Here is a 24,392-nt window from a genome sequence, read left to right as displayed (position 1 = left end):
CAGTCAAATGTCACATCTCACATTGTCTAGTGTCCAGTTTTGTATAGACATGTACATGTATAGACAGTAGGGTTGAGCCGATCTTGACTTTTCAGGATCAATTTTAAAATCCGATTTCTGATCATTTTTCATTCGAACCCAATCTCGATCCCAATGCAAGTCAATGGGATTTTTTTAAAAGCAATCCTATTCACTATACAGCATGGAATCTAGCAATTGAACACTTTAATTGTTAGAATCCACGCTGTGTAGTGAATTACTAAGTAGCCAGAAGATTTTTTTTTTTAATCCTCTTACTACTTAGTCCCCCCTGGTGTCCACTTACCTGCAGAGATGGCTGCTCCGGTGTTCTTCACCTCGCTGCCGCTCCACGCTGCTCTTCTCGCCTCACTGCCCCCTGCCTCCCAGGTTAGGAGAGTGTGGGCGGGTTAGGAGAGTGTGGGCAGGTACTGGGAGGGGAGACGTCATGTCTCCCCGCCCTGTACCCGCCCACATTCTCCTAAGCCACAAGCCCCGCCTTCTTAGCTCTTTAAACACTAACCTGGAAGGCGGGGCAGTGAGGCGAGAAGAGCAGCATGGAGGGCCAGTGAGGCGAAGAACACCGGAGCAGCCATCTCTGGAGGTAAGTAGCTACTAGAGATGTTAGTTTAGTCTCCCATTAGAATGATTGGAGGCAGCCGGCGCGCAGAGGGTTAAGGCTGTGTGTTGGCTGCTTCCATTCATTCCTAAGGATCCGCAGCAGAGCCTTCACACTGAATATACACTATATACTCAGTGTGAAGGCTAAGCAAAGCATTGTGGGAAATAGTACCGATCTCGATTCCACCTAAAAAGATTGTGTTCGGAATTCTGATCGTGATCGTGAAATTTTCTTCATCGCCGATCGGAATCCGATCTTTTCTAAACACGATCGCTCAACCCTAATAGACAGGTAATAGTTGTCAAGTTATTCATAGATTTCCTTGTGGAGTAACAGAGGAGTGGGTAAAGCATAAAGTGGCATTTATTATTGTGGCTACGACTAGACTCTGGAGTAAATGTGGCGTATCTTATATGCATGTAGTTTAATCTAAAATTTCCGACTTGCTAGACATGAAGACACATGGGTGCGGCTTCTCAGGAAATTGGGATATGGCTTCATCTAACACGTTTAATTTTTTTCCGCAGCATTTTTCATTGCATTTTCACTGCAGTTTTTCTTCCCTTGTTAAATCTATGGGGCAAATGCGAGAATTTCTGCAGATAAAATGGACTTGCAGCATTTTTTTTTTAGATTAACCAGAATTGCTGCATTTCTTCAATTCGGAGCCTCAGTCTCGACCCACTTGAGGCCTTATTCATACATCCGCATCCCTGGTCCACGCTTTTCACAGATAGCACCTTACCCTGTTCATTTGCTGATGCTGTGCTGTCCGTGTTTGATCCGCTTTTCACATGTGAATGGCTGTACTTTTGTTTTCTTTGTTACATTCTATATATTTTATATGTCTCTGGATTGGTGAAAAATGAATGTCATTTGCTGAAATGATGGTTTTCACAGATCCATAGACTTTCATTGATATGATGCATCTGTTATACAGAATTAGTGAAAAAGAGGCCGTGCTTCCATTGTTTATTTGCAGACCTAGAGTATGGACCTACAGGTGTTACACCAGATCTATTATCCAGAATTAGCCACTGTGATAAATAGGATGTATTTTCAGGCCACTTAAGGACACAATAATGTAATGTTCTGCATAGATGGAACATGTCTGTCAGCACAGGAGCAGCTGTCTGTTCTCGCTCTCAGGGCAGTATCAAGAACAGGAAACTCTATGGCATTCATATGCCTTAAAGGGATTCTATCATTAGAATCCCTTTTTTGTGTAGTACAAAAAAAGGGATTCTATATTTATTAAAGTATAATTTTTATTGGTCCTTTTCTATGGTGTTTATATCCACTGGATATGCCTCAAACGTCTTCTAGATAAAGACCGCTCGCTAGTACTCGCTGCTACAATCTCAAGAACAATCCCTGGTCTCCATTATGGCCCAACAGATATCATTACTCTTCATAAAAATCTATGGCGCATGGAGAAACAGACCGAAGTGTGCAGAAATTTCATAGGGCCCCACAGCATAGGGCGGTGTCTGGCAGGAGCCGACAGGGGGGGGTGATTCTGAGCTCTGACACCGCTGCCTCTGACTGGTGAGGAGGGGCATGCTTGGCTGAAATACAGTATATGGGTAACTAATAGAGATGAGCGAGTACTGTTCGGATCAGCCGATCCGAACAGCACGCTCCATAGAAATGAATGGATGCACCTGGTACTTCCGCTTTGACGGCGGCCGGCCGCTTAACCCCCCGCGTGCCGGCTACGTCCATTCATTTCTATGCGAGCGTACTGTACAGTACTCGCTCATCTCTAGTAACTAAGGGTTAAAAATAGGAATAGTGGGATTCTATGTCAACATTTGACTTTCTGGATGTTTTGTTTTTTTTAAAGGAAGTCTCCCGTCACTAAAACCTCTGTAAACCAGTTATATACTGTTGTAACGTCTGTTACTGGTAGGGTGAACATACCTTTTTTTCTGTCACAGTGAAGTTTTGCTGCCAAGGAGATGAACTAATCCTTTTATCCTTATGCAAATCAACGGTTCGGATGGATCATGACGTGGCCGTGTTTACCATGACACCTGTTTTTGCCTGTGGTTACCGCACATCAGGGTCTGTCAGTCTTATGTTGGGTGGTGACCTCAGGCGAAAACTGGCCCCTGATGCAGAAAGTTCATTTGCATATTAATTAAAAGTTGATCTCAGCAGCTATGCCTTTAACCACCTCTACAACAACATAGAAGTAGTTGAGAAGAGCTGTTGGTGGTGGTGGACTGAGGCTCCATTTTCTGGACAGTGCAGAGGTCCTGGTATTTTGGGGTGCATCACCTGCACCAGGAGTGAGATCCAAGAGCTGGCAATCCGTTACCATGACATCTGTTACTATTGAACTCTCCCAGTCTTGTCATTCATTTGGCATTGGTATCACTTCAATTTCTGAATTAAATTAGTGATCAGACCCCTTGCGGTTCAAGACCACTAGGGGGTCTAAACATAAAAAAGTATTACAAAAATCAAATCTCCCCCTCTTTCCCTAGAACACATATAAAAGTATAGAAAGTAAAACAAATACACATTACTTATCAAAATGATTTTCCCATACCGTGAACATTGTAGCAGAAAAAGCATCAATGCGTTATTTTTTTTCCTCTCATAAAAGTTTGAACAAAATTTGATCAAACCATAAGACGTTCCCCAAACTGATATAATTAAAAAGTATATCTAGTCCACAAAAAAATACACCTCATGCATCCCCATACACAGAAATACATATATACATGAAAAAGTTATGGGTGTGAGAATAAGGCGACAGCAAGAATTAAATTTTTTTGCAAATTTGAATTTTTTGAAAGGATTAAAACATAAATTTTGGATGCACAGTGACCATTGTAAATACAAAACCCATAAGAAAGTTGACAGTTATTCCGTTTTTTTCCAGTTTCCCAGTACATTGTATAGAATAGTAAATGGTACCATTATGAAGTACAATTTGTCCCACAAAAATTAAGTGCTCATGCGGAGAAATAAAAGTTATGAAACGAAAATTGAAAAATGGCTGCGGCAAGAAGGGGTTAAACGGTTTGGGCTCTGTTCACACCTTTTTCTTGGCTTAAGTAGATAACATTATGAGACTTAAGAAAGGAAAAACGATTGGAAACCACCTTGAAGTTTTTTGCTTCCGATATCTTGTACAGTTCTCGGGATTCTAGGCAATTCTGTGAAGAAGGTTGCAACTACTATGCAGCTTTATGTTTCAATACTGCCCCCTTGTGTCACTGTAAAGAATGCATCCAGGGCCAAATCTAATTTCCTTTAACTAGTACTGTACTTTAGTGGATATTACTGTAGAAGTCACTTTTGGTAACAGTTTCCTAATACAAATATATAGACTGTGGAGTCCTGGAAATTTGGGAGATCTGAGGCAGACAACTATGCCATGTATGGAGTATGGCGGCATTATACCCATAGTACTGTGACCTTAAGGGTTAATTCACATGGGCACAGAGGGGGCGGATTATGGTGCGTAATCTACGTCATAATCCCCCTCACAATGGTGGTCTATGGAGACCGCCAGGCTACTTACGGAAAAAAGAGGCGGGCTGCCCTTTCTTCAGGCGGATTTCGCGGCTTGTGGAGCTGCGGCCTCCACCTTGCGGCAGCAACCTCCGAAGTCGGCCCATTCATTTGAGCCTACTCCGACAGGCGGGTTTTGACCCGAGAGTGACACGGCTCCCCACGTCACTCTCGGTGCCAAAATCCACCCCTACGCCCCCCGTGTGACCTAGCCCTAAGTCTTCTCGTGGTTCCTATCAATTTCAATGGAAATAAAATATGGTAATATATTAAATCAGTCCACAAATATTAACACTCTGCTCTCTGTATCGTAGTGACTGATACAAGCAATTCTCCTGTAGAGGAAAGCTGTTTCACTGATGACAATGTGATGGAGAATCCAGCCCATCCTATGCCTGCCACAATACCGGACTCTGACAGGATAAAGCAGGTAGGGTTCCTCTTTATTCTCACGATGTTCTACACCATGTCCATGACCAGTCCTCGCTATATCATACTAAGCTTACACTATTTCCTTTTATTTCCAGCCAGAAGAAAACGACTGTCCTATGACAACTATAAACGCTCTATCAGGTGAGATAAATGCAACCCGACGCACTATGGGCCCCAGGGAATAGCTCGAAATTCTTTTTTTATAGAAAGGACTTCAGGGGGACATGTATAGGAAAGGGAAGCCATGTTTAGAAACCTTTTAACTACCTTTTTTCACTACTGGCAAAGCCAACATTAACCACATCCCTGCCAAGGGCGCTGGCATTACAACCGTTATTAACAAAAAAGGAGGTTAACACCAAATTCTGCTGCAGAGAAAATCAACTGTCAGGCTAAGGCCCCACGAAGCGAGCCGCCGCAAAAAAGCATTGTGGGAAAAAGCGCAGCGCCAATGCATCACGGTTATACTGCAGCGTTTTTCACAGAACGTCTGCAGAGGTTTCCTCTGTGCGCTTTCTGCTTCCATTACACCTATACGAAATTGCTGACATTTGCATAGGCATAGTTGACATGTTGTGATTTCCAAAACTGTAATGGAGGAGCAGCTGTTTTTTGCCTGTGACTTTGTTAGGGGGTGTTCACACTTAAACCCGTGTCCTCCTGCCAGGTCTCCGTCCTATTCCCCAGAGAAACTGCATAGGGGATGGCTTCCCTGCAGTCCATATGCAGCCTTTCTTTTTTTGTACAGACACAAAGCCTTGCATGTCCGAATGGGTTTTAAGGCCGGGGCCCCATGGCCGGAAATGCCGCGATTTGCCCGCAGCAGATACACTGCTGGAAAAATCGCAGCATTGTATAGTGCAGGCAAAGTGGATGGGATTCATGCAAATCCCATCCCCACTTTGCGGAAAAGATCACAGCGCAGACACGCTACGATTTGCAAAGCCAGTGCAGCTTTGCAAATCGCAGCATGTCAATTATATCTACGGAAACGCCAGCGTCTTTCCCGTCCCGTAGATATAATGTTAAGAGAAAGTCCGCAGAGGAAAACTCTGTGAACTTTCTCTTAAAAGCGCTGTGGAAAGAGCCACAATGCGTTCATGCAGCGGTTCTTCCTGCAGCGCTTTAGTGCTGCGGATACGGCCCGTGGGGCCTTAGTCTAAAACTGACTATAGGGAAACCGTCCCCTATGCAGTTTCTCTGGAGAATACTTATACTTATCCTAGCCACCAGTAAACATTGCCCTGCAATTGCCACTAGAAGAAGAAGAATATAAATTCCCTCTCAGTGTGTCTGTGGGGTGTAAGAATAAACTGGAGTGTCTGGAGAAACCCACACAAATATGGGAAGAGCATATAAACTGCTTGGAATCCAGGACAGCAACATAACCACTGAGCACATAACCACTGAGCCACCAGGCTGCCCATCAGAATTCATTATGTCCATACAAACTAAAAGTTATTTCATGCCAGCTGAGTATTTCAGATTTCTACATTAGGTAAGCTAAATAAAATCTTTAGTCTTCTGGAAAAAGGTTGGTTTGTAGACAAAGGTTAAAAAAAAGAAATGTGGGATTTTGTGTCTAAATTTGTAGATACATTTTATTGGCATGGTTTTGCGAAACATGGCCCTATATTTAGCAAAAGACATTGCAAGGAGATGATGTCACTGTCTTGTCTTCATGCTCTGGAGATCCAGCCATGTCAGGTTTCCTCCACGGACTTTCTGTTTCTGTTATACCTATGGGGAACCCACCGGCGTTTCCATAGGTATAATCGACATGCTGTGATTTCCAAAACCGTGCTAGTGGGCATGGGATTCACTAGAACCCCATTCACTTTGCCCTGACTGTAAAATGTGGTGATTTTTCCCATGGTGTTTCCGCGCAGGCAAATTGCGGAGTTTATGCCACGTGGGGCCCTGGCCTTAATCTCTCCTATTAACTAAAACAAGCGTTTGGGAAGCCCTATCCGCTTAAAACTTGGTTCCCCATTGACCCCATAGACTATACTGGGGTCCACCTCATTTCCAACAATTTTATTCTGAAATGGGCAGTGAGAAAAGGAGGTCTTGTTCTAAGATATCCATTCTGTGAACTGGTGCCCAGAACTTACCTGCATATTTCAGATGGGGCCACACCTATATCCCCTGGCCTTAGAAAGATTTTCTTTTAGATGAGAACTTAGATCATACTAAGGCAGATAAGCCAAGACATCCTTTTTTGGTCATTGGAATTGCTTGTCCAGGTACACTCATACATTCTTATTCTTATTGTTCACAGATTTAACTAATTCGTACAAAGAAATAAGTGAAACCAACTTGCCGCCCACAATAAGTGACTTGCTGGACGATGAGGATCTGCTGTATACTCTGAAGATAAAACTGGATCCATGCCATCCTACAGTGAAAAACTGGAGAAATTTTGCCAGCAAGTGGGGAATGAGTTATGATGAATTATGTTTCCTGGAGCAGAGGCAGCAAAGTCCGACCATTGGGTTCTTGTTACGGAACAGTGAGAGGACTGTGGAGCAGCTCATCGACCTGTGTAAACTCTACAAAAGGGTTGATGTCCAGAAAGTCTTGTTAAAATGGGTCAATGTGGATTGGCCCGTGAGAGTCCATAAAACGTACAGGAGCAGCGTGTGATGGCGAAGAGTGTTGTGGACCAGGGATATTTTTGAGCATTGTATAAGGTCCAACTCATTCCTGATGTGATTGTAGTTTCTGATGGCCGGGGCCACTTAGATCAATTGTAGATGAGAATAAGACACAGAAAGGACAATTCTATGTCCACTATTTTTCTTAAAGGGGGGAAATTTCTTAGACAACTCCAAACTGAGTTCATATTTTACTAAAACATACAGGTGAAAAAAGTGACTTAGGCTAAGGCCCCACATAGTGAAATGCAACGAAAAAATGAAGAAATGCAGTGAAAACATAGACTTTTTTTTCCGCAGAACTTTATTTCTTCTCCTATTAAATATATAAGGAAACTGCATGTTTTTCGGTAGAAGCCATTCCCATTTGCGTTGAGAATCCCGAAGCCAATAACACAACACTCACATGTGTTGCTGCCAAAATAGTTGTAAAGCCCCAGCCTTCATGTAATAAATAGAACCGATCACATCTACATCATACATACATACATCATACATACATACATCATACATACATACATCATACATACATCCTATTGCGATTTGCAAACCCTAAGTGTAGATAGTTTATCAGAAAGTTTACTATTAAATGGGCGTGCTTAGATGAGTCTTGGACTGCTTTGGGTGGATTTCGGGTACACGTGTGTATAGCACATGCTGACTTTTCTATAAGTATTCAATAACTTTATGTAAGAGTAAAGGGCATTTCTCTTCATGTACCTGAGTATTGCTTGTGTCATGCTTTTTATTAAATTTTTACTTTATGTATTCCCTTATGTCCATTCTTTACTTTGGGAAATAAACTTGATAGAGTTGGCCCCGTATATTGGAAATATATTGGTGGTTTGGCTTACTGAGTCCAACTTCACAGCCTTGGTGGCTGCATTACGTTTTCTCATACAATTTAAAGGGGTTTTCTGGGCAAAAATCGTTTTCTTTTATTTTTTTGTTGAAAAAAAGGTATTTTAGGGCTATTAATGGGTTAATAATTACACCAAAATACCTTTAGCATTGTTTTGAGTGATTTCTGGCTTTCTCTGGGACCTCCTGACATCCTGACACTTCATGCCAGAAGACTGAAGATAGGCAAGTATGATAGGGGCGAGGGAGCGGGAGTATTGCTGATGCTTCGATTCTGGAAATGGAACATCACCGGATCATCAGAAAATGTGCCTGGCATGGTCACGTGACCACCACAGGTATATAGATAAATATAGATTTTTTTTTTTAAACTAAAGTCAATTAAAAGTTAGGCAGAGGGAGGGGGTTTAGATTAGGGATTAGAATATTTTTTTATTTATCCAGGACAACCTCTTTAAAGGAAGCAGCCAGGTGCATATGTACTGTACAGTCCAGTAGAGTCTTTCCATCAGCCTTTTCTCAGGATTGGAGAGCCCTGGTGGTCAGACCCTAACCAAGCAGACATTTAGGTATCTGCAATAATCTTTGTTCTACAGGGTGGGCCAAAGGTATGGAGACACCTGAATAAATGGAAAGTGGTGATTGAGAACTCCATCCAGTGTGTGGCATGCTGCTAAGGGACAGTGGTTCCTCTGGACGCCAATGTGTAAAAGCCAGTGATGAAATAGGGATGACAGGTCTGGCAATAGAACAGTGGTTCTGGTGTCATGTGAACTATGGCGTTCTCTGCTTTCACATTACAGCACACATCTGGGATCGGCATTTTTATGTGCCTATGTAGCTGTCTATAACTGGTGAATTCTCCACTGAACTAGAACTGTGTGACTTTCATGTCAAGAAAAAACTGAGAAGGGGCTACACAGTGGCTCACTGGTTAGCACTGCAGCGCTGGAGTCCTCGGTTCAAATCCTGCCAAGGGCAAAAAACCATCTACAAGGAGTTTGTATGCTCTCCTTGTCTTTGCGTGGATTTCCTCCCATTCTACGAAGACATACTGATAGGGAAAAAAAAAAGTACATTGTGATCCCTATGTGCGGCTCACAATCTACATAAAGAAAAAAAAAAACATTTTTATGTGTAACTAGAGGTACATTACATTTTTATCAAGGAAAATACCTTTCAATGAAACACTGAAAAACGGTTACGGTAAGTTCACATGATGTAACGTTGAGCGTGATCTGGCACGTATATACATGCCGGCAGATGACGCGCTCAAAATGCTCCCATTCATTTCAATGGGAGTTAGGAGCGTATACGCCCCGTGATTTTGCAGCCGCAAACTTACCCATAAATTGGATTATGGACAATACCACAACCAGCCACTGAATGTCAGTATTTCTATATTATCATATGGCTATAATGTGATCCCAACTAACTCCAAGGTGAATTTTTTTAAATATATATTTTTACACTATACATATTACACTTTACAGTTATTGGAGCTTTCATGACATCTCATTCTAGGTGTCCATAGGTTTTAATTAGAGATGAGCGAGTACTATTCGAAAATCCCGTTTCGAATAGCACACACCCATAGGACCGCTTCCATTCATTCCTATGAGTGCGTGCTATTCGAAACAACCGTTTCGAATAGTATTTGCTCATCTTTAGTTTTAATATGAAGTTGCTCCTGCCCTCCCCTTTTCCTCTAACACAGATTCCACTCTTATGGGAAGGACTTCTACAATATTTTGGACCCGGTCAGTGGGAATTTCTGCCCACCCATCCAGAAGTGCATTTGTGAGGCCTACAATCTGCATACTTAGTAATTGATGGGATTGAGGGTCAGTCAATATCTTTTACATTAAACTCACCCAACCATGCTTTTCATGTACCTTGCACAATCATGCTGAAACAGAAAATGACCTTCCCCAAACTGTTCCCACACAACTGGAAGTAAACAGTTGTCCTAAATAATTTGCAATTTTTATTTTTAAAAATTTATCGACCCTCTCGATTGAGTGTATGTAAATTAGCCGTTATTGGTCTTATGTGGTAACTCTTTATTTTCTTTGAGAAAGGTTCCAACCCACTTGGGGTCATATCTTTTTTTTTTTAATCTAGATTGTGAGCCCCATACAGGGATCAGAATGTACATTTTTGTTTCCTATCAGCATGTCTTTGTAGAATGGGAGGAAATCCACGCAAACACAGGGAGAACATATAAGCTCCTTGCATATGTTGTGCCCAGCTGGATTCAAACCCAGGACTCCAGCACTGCAAGGCTGCAGTGCTAACCACTGAGCCACCGTGTTGCCCCATGGGATTATATCTTTTGAATGGGTCGATGGAGTTTAGAAACAAGAGTGCCAAAAGGATCAGGGGCACAGCGAGCATTAAATGACAAATGGGGTTTAGTATTTTGTACTTGGTGACAAGGGCAACCCCTAAAAAACGACTCCATACTTGTCAACATTTGTGGCAGTGTACCCAGGAGAACATGTAAACCATGACAATTTCTAGACAGTGACTCCCCCTTTGGGTGGCACCCTATGCCCATTTGGACCTAAAAATGCTCCCTTTAATTGGACACAAATTGCCCCCTTTTCTAGGACTTGACCAGCACATAAAGTTCCCATGTCACATATAAAATGACTGCTAGCCCAGCAAAACTGAGATCATTCCGCCAGGCCCAGGAAGTTTACCTGCTCTTTCAGGACTGCGGGATGTCTTCCGGATGTACCAGAAGAGTTGGCCAGCATATCCAAACTTTAACGCGTCTCTGCAGTTAATGTTCTGGCATTCTCCAAACCCAGACTAGTTCATCAGACTGCCGGATAATACATAATTCGTCACTCCAAAGAACACAGTAGTGGTGGTGTGTTTTGAACTGCTACATCCGAATCTTGGCATTGAGCATTGTGATATCTGGCTTGCATGAAGCTGCTCAGCCATGGAAATCATACTATGTTTTTATGCTAATGTTAATGCTAGAGAATTTTTGGAACCCTGTAGTTATTGAGCCAACAGAGTGTTGGCCACTTTCATAAACTATGCCACCGCAACATCCAGCAACCCTGCTCTGTAATTGTACTTGGTCTTCCACTGCCTGACTAAAACCAGGTTCACACTTACCGCCCTTTTTAAGCAGACAGGGTTTCCGTGTTTCGGGCTCCCGAGTGGACCTGAAGGACTGAAACTCTGTCCACTTAAAGTGGTTATCTGCAAAAACCTACAGACTCCATAAACTATAATGGGGTCCACCAGGTTTTCCACCCAGTTCACACCAATTTTATACTGAAATCGGCGGACTGATTTAAGCGTAATCTTGAGTGAATTCACTCGAACACTAGTGTGAACCTAGCATAAGTTGTTGTGGTTCCTAAAAGCTTCTACTCTTCAATAATACTACCTCAGGATTAATGCTGGGAAGACCAAGGAGATGGTGGTGGATTTTGGTAAGTGGAAGAGTGCACCGAATCCAGTGGACATCCAGGGCAGGGGCATTGAGATAGTCAAGACCTATAAGTACCTGAGTTTGCTCCTCAATAACAGGCTGGACTGGGCTGATAACCTGGAGGCACTGCACAGAAAGGGTCACAGAAGGCTCTACCTGCTCAGGAGGCTGAGGGCCTTTGGAGTCCAGGAGGCACTTCTTAGGGCTTTTTCCAACTCTGTGGTAACATCAGCCATCTTATTTGGAGTGGCCTGCTGGGGGAGTAGCATCCCAGCCAGGGATAGAAATAGACTTGACAGGCTGGTTAGAAGGGCCAGCTCTGTCCTGGGGAGCCCCCTGGACACAGTACAGGTGGTGGGTGACAGAAGGACACTGTCCGTGGTGAGCTCCATGCTGGAGAATAACTCCCATCCCATGTATGAGACCTTGACAGTGAGTCGCCCCAGCTCGGCCTCTGTGGATTCACAGTGCGAGCAGGCCCGACACCAGGGGCGGCAGCGCCTTGAAAGAGGGGAGTTTTAAGCAAAAGAAGGATTATTCTAAATATTCTAAGTGTTTCACACATTAGTTAGGAATTGATGATCCTTTGACTGCAGCCCCGTGCCTGTGAGGTCTCATCTCACCTCTGCAGAACCCCGGGCTACTCACTGCTGCTTCTCACACTCCATGCAGCTGCAGCACACACTGCACCTCCACACCCCTCTGCTCTCTCCTTCACACTCCTGCACTCTGACCTGGAACTCAAAGAGAGGCTCCAGTCTGTAGCTCCACCCCTCTTCCTAAATAGGCAATGTCTGTGGAACTTTGTGTGTGCTAACAGGTTGTCTGGATCTCACTATACCTTCACAGTACACAGTATAGATCACATAAGATGACATTTGTAGTCACCCACTCTGTGGGGCGCTACAGCAGCACCGGGCAGTACTGTCAATGACCGACTGCCTCACCCGAAGTGTGATAAGGAAGCGCTAGGAGGTCCTTCCTCCCAATTGTGGTCAGGCTGCACAATCAACATCAGGCTAAGTGAAGATCACTCCGCACAGAGAACTAAATGATCCTGAAGTCTTATTTTTCTATAAGTTGCTATGACTCCTAGTATCTTTTCTATCTGCTATACTGAGCTTGTATGTGTCCGTTCTTGTAATATATTACTGTATTATCCATGCTGCTGTAACACACTGAATTTCTCTATGGTGGGACTATTAAAGAATTATCTTAATACAATGATTGTGGTATATCTAGTATATCTGGGAAAAAACAGCATGACGTGTTCCAAAAGTGGTCCAAGGAACAAGAACTAGTGAACAGACAACAAGGTCAGAGATGCCTGAAGCTCACTGATGTGTGCAGAAAGCAAACGTTAGTCAGATCCCACAGAGGAGATACTGGAGCACACACATTGCTGAAAAATGCTGGCTATGATAGGTGTCAGTAGCCAATGGTCATTGCAGCTTGCTGTGTAGCCACACACCAGTCTGACTGAGCTTCCTGGCCTCTGTCCGAAGCCTACAATGGGCAGTTGTATTGTAGGAGGGTTTTTTTTCTATGGCATGTCTAAAAATATCTGCTCAGTGGGACCACATGGTGGCTCAGTGGTTAGCACTGCATCCTTGCAGCACTGAGTCCTGGTGCTCAAATCCCTCCAAGGGCAAAAAACCATCTGCAAGAAGTTTGTATGTTCTCCCCGTGTTTGCATGGATTTCCATCCCATGTTCCAAAAAAAAGACATACTGATAGAGAAAAGAGTACATTGTGGGGCTCACAATCTATATTTAAAAAATATATATATATCTGAACATTAGACGGCCCCCAGATGAATCAGATGTTCAGGGCCACGTCCAACACCCGTACTATACACAGCATAGAGCAGGCAGCAGTTGGCTCTGTTCCCTATATGCCGTGTGCTGATTCTTATTGAAGTCAATGGGGATTGATCTGCAGTGACAGCTCTCAGCCATAAAGTAAGTCATAAAAAAATTCCTGGCCACCCCCTTTATGCTTGTGACTGGACATCATCCTCAATGCAGCACTTTATAACCGAAATAAGACTCTGCATCACAATTATTATTCTTTATTTGTTTGCTCAACCCCAATACAATTCTGAGACAGAGTGTAAAGAAAATATCATAGCTTATTATTGATATGCTTACACATATATGTTGGCAACATGCAAAATTTATCCAAGGAAATATGTGCGTGACATAACACAATACAACATTAACATATATAACACATTAGATATTACATTCATATGTGATCATATTGCACATTAGTTAGTGACAGTGTATAGTAGATACAGTAATGCATCTCATGTCCATGATATATTAACATATCTTTATTGGTTTAGGATCATTTTATTCCTATTTATTCCAGAGACAATGGACTAGGTAGGTAAATCAGATATGTTCTATTTATGAGACATTTCGTGGTACTACTATATGTTCGGAAGGTTTAGACAAGCAGAGAAATGACATAATATCAATGAAGGACCCCTTTTAGGGGGGTTTCTGATGTTCCCCTATAAACACTATTAATAAATAAAGATATAAAGTATAGAAATATAAAGTAAGATCTCTCATGTTACTAAACTTTATCCCCAGGTAATAGAACTGATCTATCATACATACATCATAGGGATACTTTATATTACACATAGAGCTTGTGAGACCCAATACATATGTCATTTAGCCGCGTGTTAATAACGTAATTAACATGTATTCGAGGGGTGTGGGGCCTGGGGAACGGGATCTGGTTGGTTGAGGGTGGGTATAATGTCAAAGTAAATGTACGCTATATACTCCTTACTGGGTAGAAACAGCATGGTCTTGAGTCCATAGGCTTGGCCCGGTATTAGAACTCAATGTCACAATACTAGACACAACCCATGGATAAGGATGGCGCCGTTTCCATAAAAATAATACACCATTTTCCCTAACTGCACTCCAGCCCATTAAATATCAGAAATATCTATATTACTATTCGTATACTTAAGACATGGATTTGGTAAAATAAAATATCTGTACAATTATTCATACAAAATGATCCCCACGTGATAAAATCGATTATAACGTTCGCTCCATTTATATCTCTATAAATACAGTTCCCAAATGTCCCACTATATGACTTTTAGAAAGGTAGCGAAACCTCAAATTGTAATATTTTTGGAAATTAAAACTAGATTTTTTGGGCTATATCGTTGAACTATATACACGTTTGGTTTTGTCCCTAGATTTGCTCACCTAAGATATTACAAACATATTTGTATTTGGTCTTTTCTGCCATTTTATGGGGTTTTTTTTGTTTTTTTTTAATGGTTTTCTTCATCTGGCCATAAAACTATTAATCAAAGCCAACATCGGGTAATGAGAAGGTAGTTTCGGAGAAAAAAGAAGAGAACTTTGATTGAGAAATGTCCCTTGTCCTTGGCGAGTTAAGGTCTACGTCAATGTCAGCCGGAGGCACTCTAACATTTATGTCATCTCCTGGTTCCTCTGTATAACCCTGAAAAGGCTTTTTCCACTTCGGAGCATTCATTTGTACAGAAGGCAAATTTATATCAAAAGAGGCGTCATCATTTTGGTACATTTGCAGCTTAGGTGGTGAGGCATTAACGTTACCTCTTACTTGTGGAATGTCAATATCGATCCCTGGTCCTTCTGTTTGACCTGAGAATGGTTTTTTCCACTTTGGATCACTCATTCGTGCAGACGGAAGATCGACATCTATATCCAGATGATCTAGTCCATCACTTTCCAACCTCGGAGCAGACATACTCATATCTGGCACCTCTGGGGTTTTAATTCTTGGTCCTTTGATGTTGGCCGATGGTGAACCTGTGTTGAATCGGGGTCCCTTGATTTGTGCTGAAGGTATCTCTACACCAGGTACTTTTATTTGACTATCAGGTATGTCAAATTTAGGGCCTGATATTCTAGCAGAAGGCAATGCAATATTTCCTTCTGGGCCTTCCAGACTAATTTTTGGTGCTTTTGCTTGAACATTTGGTATAGAAACATCTCTTTCCAGTTCTGGTACTCTAACTTTGAAATCAGCATCTTGCCCCTTAAATTTTGGAGGTTTGATGTTGGCACTTGGTAAGCTTGCATTAACCTCTGGAGTTTTCAGTTGAACACTAGCATCTGGCAAAGAGGCTTCAGGTTTTTTCATTTTGAAGTCAAGGTCTTCTGCTTTAGATTTTCCAAATGTTGGCATCTTAAATTTCGGCATAGTCATCTTCTTATCAGATGATTTAAGATTGACATTTGGGGCAGTAACGTTCATGTTTGGCAAAGTTGCACTCCCGTGTAAGTTTGGAACGGATGGACCATTAGACTCATGGCCTAAATTAACATCTGGAATATTTTTAGGGTGAAATATACGCAAAGTTGGAAACCTAAATTTAGATTCTTTGGTTTCAATGTGTGAATCAATATTACCGCCTGACGTATTAAATGTGGGCATTTTAAATTTGGGTTGGTTCATTTTTGCCTCTTTTCCTCTCAAATTTACTTGAGGAGCATTTATGTCTACTTGAGGAGACTGGAAGGACCCATCTACTTGGGCATCTGGAGTATTCCAACTTGGACCTTTCATTTGTAAAGAAGGCATTTTAAATTTTGGGTCTTTCATTTGCACATCTGGTCCTTTCACATCAAGTTGGGGAACATTTACATCCATTTTTGGTAAATTTACAGAGCCACTGGCCTCTAAATTTGGTGTCTGAACACTTGGACCTTGGTATGAAGGCATTTTAAATTTTGGAGCTTTTACTTGCATCTCTGGGACTTTTGCATCAATTTTTGGTGCTTTTATGTCCACATTTGGAGTCTTTAGTGACCCATCAACATCCAAACCTACTTTTGGTGTACTTAAGGAACCGCCAAGATTTACGTCAGGTGTTTGTACATTTGGACCTGACATTTTAATATTTGGCATTTTGAATGTGGGGGTTTTCACCTGTGCATCTGGACCTTTTACACTGATGTTGGGAGCATTTAGATCAACTTGTGGAGGTTTAATGGACCCATCAACGTCCAAATCAGGGGTGTCTATTTTAGGACCAGACATTTGCATTGAAGGCAATTTCAACTTAGGACCATTTATTTTTGCATCTGGGGCTTTAACATCAATATCAGGTGCATTAATATCTACCTTTGGACCCTCTAATGATCCGTCCAATTTTAAATCAGGTGTTTTTATATTTGGACTCTTCATTTGAAAGGAAGGGAAATTAAATGTGGGTTTTTTAAACTTTGGAGCATTTAGCTCTGCGTCGGGTCCTTTTAGGTTTACTTGTGGAGCGTTTAAATCTACTTTAGGACCAGACAATGATGCATCAAGACCAACATTAGGAGTCTGAATGTTTGGCCCAGACATTTCAAGTGAGGGTGATTTGGCCTCAGGGCCCTTAAGATTGAAAGTGGGCATCTTAAATTTGGGTCCCTTTATGTCTGCTTCTGGAAGGTCAATATTGGCATCTGGACCTGACAAATCTCCCTTTATTTTTGGAACTGACACATTTACATTAGGGGCATTTACATCAAGACTGGGGCCCTTTAGATCTGCATTCATAGTTCCCGTTTTGATCTGTGGGGTTTTCAAACTTAACTCAGCATCAGGTACTTTTTTGCTGCTAAATAAGTTGAAAGTTGGCATCTTAAATTTTGATTTTGTTTCTGCTTTGGGAACATCAAGGTTAACATCTGGGGTCTTTATCGTTGGCAATTTTATTCCGCCTTTAGGCATGTCAACATTTAGGTCAGGAGTTGTTACATCTAATTTAGGAAGGTTAGCATTAATATCTGGAGTCTTCAGTTTCATGTCTGCTTTGGGAAGGTCCACATTCATTTCTGGACCCTTTAATTGTGGAAGATTTAAATCTACTTTGGGAGCGTTGATATTTATACCGGGGGATTTAGGTTTGGACACCTGCATGTCTAATTTGGGGTAATCGAGATTTACATCTGGAATTTTCATTTTTGGAGGTTTTATATCAGCACTGGGTAGATTCACATTCACATCTGGACCATGAAGCTTACCAAAGTTTAAATCTGCATTCGGGGCGTCTATGTTTATTTCTGGACCTTTCATTTTTGGAACTTTGATATCAGCTTTAGGAAGATTGATATTCTCTGATCCCCTGATTTTTGGCATTTGAAGATCTGCATCGGGAATTTTCATAGAAGCATTAGGAAGATTGATGTCAACATCTGGACCTTTAAGTTTTGGTGCTTTGATATCAGCTTTAGGAAGGTCGATGTTAACATCTGGGCTTTTGACCTTTGGCAATTGCAAATCTGCATTTGGAAGATCAACATTAAATTCTGGGCCTTTCATCTTTGGTAAGTTTATGTTAGGTTTTGGTATATCGACCTTCATATTAGGAAATTTGGGGCCCTTAATATTACCCTTTGGTAGGTCCACATTCATTTCCGGTCCTTTGAGATTAGGGCCATTTATATTGACATCAGGGATATCTGCATTAACATCTAGGCCACCGAATTTGGGAATTTTGACATTTGCTTTAGGAAAATCAATGTTCATGTCTGGAGCTCTGACTTCTCCACCTTTCAGCTTTGGAACGTTAATGTCTGGTTTAGGGACATCAATGCTGACATCTGGCAACTTTCCCATTTTCATATCCATTTTAGGGAGATCTACATTAAGATCTGGTCCCTTGATTTTTGGAGTTTCTATGCTACTTTGGGGAAGGTTCACATTCATTTGTGGACCTTTGAACTGTGGAAGGTTAACATCTACCTGTGGACTTCTGAGTTTTGGGCCTCTTATATCTGCTGTAGGGAGACTCACATTCATGTCAGGGCCTTGGACACTTGGGAGATTAGCATCAAGTTCAGGTCCTTTAAGAGATCCTGATACTTTGGGCAAATTAAAATCTCCATCTTGATCAGACTTTTTAGAATTGAAAAGATTCATTGATGGAGCTTTAAACTTTGGTCCTTTTATGTTTGCAGGAGTAATGTTTACATCAGGAGTATTCACTTTACCCGAAATACTTGGTGATTTGAGATCCATTTCTGGTAAATTTGCGTTACCATCGACCTCTATATTAGGAACCTTCACGTTTGGCGCTTTTAGATTCACATCAACATCTTGAAAACCGTTCTGTCTTTGTGACATATTAAATGAAGGTGCTTTTAAATCCATGTCTACATCAGGGGCATTTATTTTTGGCCCTGAGACATGAACAGAGGGCATTTGATAATCTGGAAGACTGCCTTTAACTGGTGAACCTTTAATATTGATTTTTGGTGCTTTGATCTGTACGTCATTCATTTGCCCATGTACGTTTGGAGTATTGAATTCAGGATATGGAATATCAGATATCTGAGCGGATGACCCAAACGCATTCATTTTGTTGTCTGGCATTGATGATTTATATTGCCCTTCTCTAGGGCCTGGTTTGGACAAATCCTGCATAGAGACCGAACCCTTAAGATATCTACGAATCTTGCTGTTGAAGATTTCATCGTATGCTGAAGTACTCATAGCCTAAAAATAAAATTTGTTGTCAGTTTCATTCTTGTAGAATTAGTTTAGTATAACTAACCAGTGAAGACCTACTCACCACATTATCTGTCCTTAGAGAGTAGGGACTGACTTGAGGGATCATGGGTTCATTTTTCGTATGTAGCTGGACACTAGTTCTGTAGGGTTCTGCAGCTTTCAAGATATTAAGCACTTCTGCTTTGTGTAGGTTGTCAAAATATATGGTGGCTCCAAGAAGCTCATCTCCTGAAAGGAAGTAGAAAAGATGGATTAACACATGAGTGGGATAAATCTGTTTATATTGCTAATAATATAAATTAAGCTTCTTCTAGATAAGACTTGCAATGAAGCAAGAACCCCCTCAACTGATACTGGTTCATGTTGGTTCAACATATATAATGTATATTGTCCTTCCACATCAACTTGCAATCCTTTGTGGAACAGAATATTACAAATTTGGCTGAGTGTTTGGCATCGGCCAACTTGTGCAGACTCACTGCACCCTGAGTATGTGATCTGTCAGGGTCCAACACTTGGACCCCAAACAGATCGGCTGTTCTAGCAGCCTCTGGGTGTCGTAAGCTACCAGTAGATGGGAAGCATTCAGTTCCTATTCAAGTAATAAAAGCGATGCAGGAGCCTCGTCCACACATTCCCCATCTACTAGCAGTTTCCTGTATCAGAGGCTGCTAGAACAGAGAATCTTTACAGGGTTTAGGTGTCGGACCCTGACAGATCACACACTGATGTTCTATCCTAAATTCATCAGTATGAAAAATCAGTTTCGGGACAGAAAACTAACAGTAATGGTTGTCTCCCTACAGTGTGTTCCTTCACAATATCACTTCTCTTTACTAGCATGTATTGCTGTGCAAACAAGAGGTGTCTCCCTGCTGCCTGCAGATACAATTGAGAACTACCATGTGACCTCCGATTAATCATCACTTTCCCAAGTGTTACCAGCAGCAGTCCTGGCAGGTATACAGTGTTACAAGCTCTGCAGTGTTTTGTGGAAACATGAAATAGACATGGGTACAGGTACTAGATATTACTGACAGTATCAGCAATAGCATATTTTGCATTTACATCAATGACTACCTGGAATTGCTTAAAAAAACTAAACGAAAAAATTGAATACATAAAGTATTTTACAGCTTCACTGTAAGAAAAATGTTCTAGAAATTGGAAATTGTAAGTAGTAAAGGTCTTGTAAGTAGCTGGGAGAACGACACAGAAGGACTAACTGCTTATGATAATCTCCTTCATGTTTAAGATAAGTTTACAGATAGAACTTGGTGTCAGGACCTTGTAATTGTCAAATGTTTCATTGCAGTAGTTGTTTTTTATTTTCTTTAATTTAACCCCTATAGTTTGTATAGAATTGATGATCATATACGGTTTCTTGGTCTGCCAAAAATACTTGCAAAGAAGAAATATAGAAATTTCCCTACCTTCTTTCAGTCCCAGACCACTAGCTGCAGGGTCATTACGTCTAATTCCAGCAACAACGACACTTCCATTTTCCTCATCCAAGGTCAAGAGATCAGAAATGCTTCCTGGGCGTCCGGTGCGGAGCACCTTACTATTGTTTTCTAACAAGTAACTCTGAAAGAAGAAAAAAAGAATATAGCCTATGTGTGTATAACACTGTATAGCATTTATATGGACACAGGAAGGTTTATTATACCTTATAGAAAGTTTATGGTATTTAGCACAAACTTTTTATGGTTTAGGATAACCTACTAATATGGTAGCGCTAATACGTGTCATAACTGCTAAGTGTTAGTAAAAGTCCATCCACCAGTGTCTGCACGTCTAATATATCACAAGATTTTAACTGTCATCTCTTCTGCCTTGGTCATATCTGTGTTTGGTAATACGTTTGGGGGAGTCCGCACGGGGACCCCCTGAACGATATACCAAACGCACTGGCAAGCACACGACCCCATAGACTATAATAGGGTCCGTGTGCTCTCCGCACGCAACATGCGGACAGAAAAGTACTTTGTGATCTACTTTCATGTCCACAAGATTGGTGCAGGCAGCACGCGGAAAGCACACGGACCCCATTATAGTCTATAGGGTCCGTGTGCTTTCACTGCACACCGATTGTCAGTGTGTTCAGTTGCCCGTTTGGGGGGTCCCCATGCAGACTCCCCGAACAGATTACCAAATGCAGATGTGAACGAGGCATAAGATATGACAATTAAAATCTTGTGATATATTAGATGTGCACACACTGAAGCGTACTATACATATCCATTAGAGATGAGCGAACACTGTTCTAATCAGCCAATCCGAACAGCACGCACCTATAGAAATGAATGGAAGCACCTGGCACGGCGACCGGCCGCCAGCAAAGTGTACGTGCCAGGTGCTTCCATTCATTTCTATGGGTGCGTGCTGTTCGGATCGGCTGATCAGAACAGTGTTCACTCATCTCTAATATCCATGGTTTTATACAGATTGAAGCTCAGGTTTTTTAAGGTTGGGTTTAGAGATGAGCGAACACTAAAATGTTCGAGGTTCGAAATTCGATTCGAACAGCCGCTCAATGTTCGTGTGTTCGAACGGGTTTCGAACCCCATTATAGTCTATGGGGAACAGATACTCGTTAAGGGGGAAACCCAAATCCGTGTCTGGAGGGTCACCAAGTCCACTATGACACCCCAGGAAATGATGCCAACACCTCTGGAATGACACTGGGACAGCAGGGGAAGCATGTCTGGGGGCATCTAACACACCAAAGACCCTCTATTACCCCAACATCACAGCCTAACAACTACACACTTTACACACTCAATACCACCTCTCTGACAGTAGGAAAACACCTTGAAACATGTGTATTTGGCACTTGCAGTGAGGAGAGCTTGTCACCAGCAGTGAATTTGGCCCTTGTAGTAAGTTGAGGTTGGCACCAACATTTGTTTTGAAAATCAGGGTGGATTGAGCCTCTAACCAGCAGAGTTTGGGCAAATTCATGGTGGAGGGAGCCTCTAAAAACCCCAGTTTGGACCAATTCATGGTGTAGGGAGACTCTAAAAACCCCAGTTTGGACCAATTCATGGTGGAGGGAGACTCTAAAAACCCCAGTTTGGACCAATTCATGGTGGAGGGAGCCTCTAAAAACCCCAGTTTGGACCAATTCATGGTGGAGGGAGCCTCTAACCAGCCCAGTTTGGACCAATTAATGGTGGAGGGAGCCTCTAAACAGCCAAGTTTTGGGAAATTCATGGTGGAGGGAGCCTCTAACCAGCCCAGTTTGGACCAATTCATGGTGGAGGGAGCCTCTAAACAGCCCAGTTTGGGCAAATTCATGGTGGAGGGAGCCTCTAACCAGCCCAGTTTGGACCAATTAATGGTGGAGGGAGCCTCTAACCAGCCCAGTTTGGACCAATTAATGGTGGAGGGAGCCTCTAACCACCCCAGTTTGGGCAAATTCATGGTGGAGGGAGCCTCTAACCAGCCCAGTTTGGACCAATTAATGGTGGAGGGAGCCTCTAAACAGCCCAGTTTGGGCAAATTCATGGTGGAGGGAGCCTCTAAACAGCCAAGTTTGGACCAATTAATGGTGGAGGGAGCCTCTAAACAGCCCAGTTTGGGCAAATTCATGGTGGAGGGAGCCTCTAAAAAACCCAGTTTGGACCAATTCATGGTGGAGGGAGCCTCTAATTAGCCCAGTTTGGACCAATTAATTGTGGAGGGAGCCTCTAACCAGCCCAGTTTGGACCAATTAATGGTGGAGGGAGCCTCTAAAAAACCCAGTTTGGACCAATTCATGGTGGAGGGAGCCTCTAATTAGCCCAGTTTGGACCAATTAATTGTGGAGGGAGCCTCTAACCAGCCCAGTTTGGACCAATTAATGGTGGAGGGAGCCTCTAACCACCCCAGTTTGGACCAATTCATGGTGGAGGGAGCCTCTAACCACCCCAGTTTGGACCAATTCATGGTGGAGGGAGCCTCTAAACAGCCCAGTTTGGGCAAATTCATGGTGGAGGGAGCCTCTAACCAGCCCAGTTTGGACCAATTAATGGTGGAGGGAGCCTCTAAACAGCCCAGTTTGGGCAAATTCATGGTGGAGGGAGCCTCTAACCAGCCCAGTTTGGACCAATTAATGGTGGAGGGAGCCTCTAAACAGCCAAGTTTTGGGAAATTCATGGTGGAGGGAGCCTCTAACCAGCCCAGTTTGGACCAATTAATGGTGGAGGGAGCCTCTAACCACCCCAGTTTGGGCAAATTCATGGTGGAGGGAGCCTCTAACCAGCCCAGTTTGGACCAATTAATGGTGGAGGGAGCCTCTAAACAGCCCAGTTTGGGCAAATTCATGGTGGAGGGAGCCTCTAAACAGCCAAGTTTTGGGAAATTCATGGTGGAGGGAGCCTCTAACCAGCCCAGTTTGGACCAATTCATGGTGGAGGGAGCCTCTAAACAGCCCAGTTTGGGCAAATTCATGGTGGAGGGAGCCTCTAAAAAACCCAGTTTGGACCAATTCATGGTGGAGGGAGCCTCTAATTAGCCCAGTTTGGACCAATTAATTGTGGAGGGAGCCTCTAACCAGCCCAGTTTGGACCAATTAATGGTGGAGGGAGCCTCTAACCACCCCAGTTTGGGCAAATTCATGGTGGAGGGAGCCTCTAACCAGCCCAGTTTGGACCAATTAATGGTGGAGGGAGCCTCTAACCAGCCCAGTTTGGACCAATTAATGGTGGAGGGAGCCTCTAACCACCCCAGTTTGGACCAATTCATGGTGGAGGGAGCCTCTAACCAGCCCAGTTTGGACCAATTCATGGTGGAGGGAGCCTCTAAACAGCCCAGTTTGGGCAAATTCATGGTGGAGGGAGCCTCTAAAAAACCCAGTTTGGACCAATTCATGGTGGAGGGAGCCTCTAATTAGCCCAGTTTGGACCAATTAATTGTGGAGGGAGCCTCTAACCAGCCCAGTTTGGACCAATTAATGGTGGAGGGAGCCTCTAAAAAACCCAGTTTGGACCAATTCATGGTGGAGGGAGCCTCTAAACAGCCCAGTTTGGGCAAATTCATGGTGGAGGGAGCCTCTAACCAGCCCAGTTTGGACCAATTAATGGTGGAGGGAGCCTCTAAACAGCCAAGTTTTGGGAAATTCATGGTGGAGGGAGCCTCTAACCAGCCCAGTTTGGACCAATTAATGGTGGAGGGAGCCTCTAACCAGCCCAGTTTGGACCAATTAATGGTGGAGGGAGCCTCTAACCAGCCCAGTTTGGACCAATTAATGGTGGAGGGAGCCTCTAAACAGCCAAGTTTTGGGAAATTCATGGTGGAGGGAGCCTCT

General features: G+C 42.7%; 2 protein-coding genes across 2 annotated transcripts in view; one reads left to right on the top strand and one right to left on the bottom strand.

The window, feature by feature from the left end:
- Window positions 1-7,985, top strand: part of EDARADD (EDAR associated via death domain) — a 44,635-nt gene extending 36,650 nt beyond the window's left edge. The window contains exons 4-6 of the mRNA XM_075267560.1: window positions 4,483-4,598; window positions 4,696-4,741; window positions 6,882-7,985. Coding sequence (XP_075123661.1) covers window positions 4,483-4,598; window positions 4,696-4,741; window positions 6,882-7,246 — 527 coding nt within the window. The 3' untranslated portion in view covers window positions 7,247-7,985. The remainder of the gene's footprint in view (window positions 1-4,482; window positions 4,599-4,695; window positions 4,742-6,881) is intronic.
- Window positions 7,986-14,914: 6,929 nt separating this feature from the next.
- The window catches only part of LOC142198473 (uncharacterized), a 36,041-nt gene continuing 26,563 nt past the window's right edge, over window positions 14,915-24,392 (bottom strand). Inside the window, exons 3-5 of the mRNA XM_075269508.1 lie at window positions 20,536-20,689; window positions 19,164-19,330; window positions 14,915-19,087 (exon numbers count right to left, since the gene is read on the bottom strand). Coding sequence (XP_075125609.1) covers window positions 14,915-19,087; window positions 19,164-19,330; window positions 20,536-20,689 — 4,494 coding nt within the window. The remainder of the gene's footprint in view (window positions 19,088-19,163; window positions 19,331-20,535; window positions 20,690-24,392) is intronic.

Source organism: Leptodactylus fuscus, chromosome 3 (genome assembly GCF_031893055.1).
Source record: "Leptodactylus fuscus isolate aLepFus1 chromosome 3, aLepFus1.hap2, whole genome shotgun sequence".
NCBI lineage: Eukaryota > Metazoa > Chordata > Amphibia > Anura > Leptodactylidae > Leptodactylus > Leptodactylus fuscus.
The sequence above is the reverse complement of the archived record's forward strand: the minus strand, read 5'-3'. Positions and strand labels throughout refer to the sequence as shown.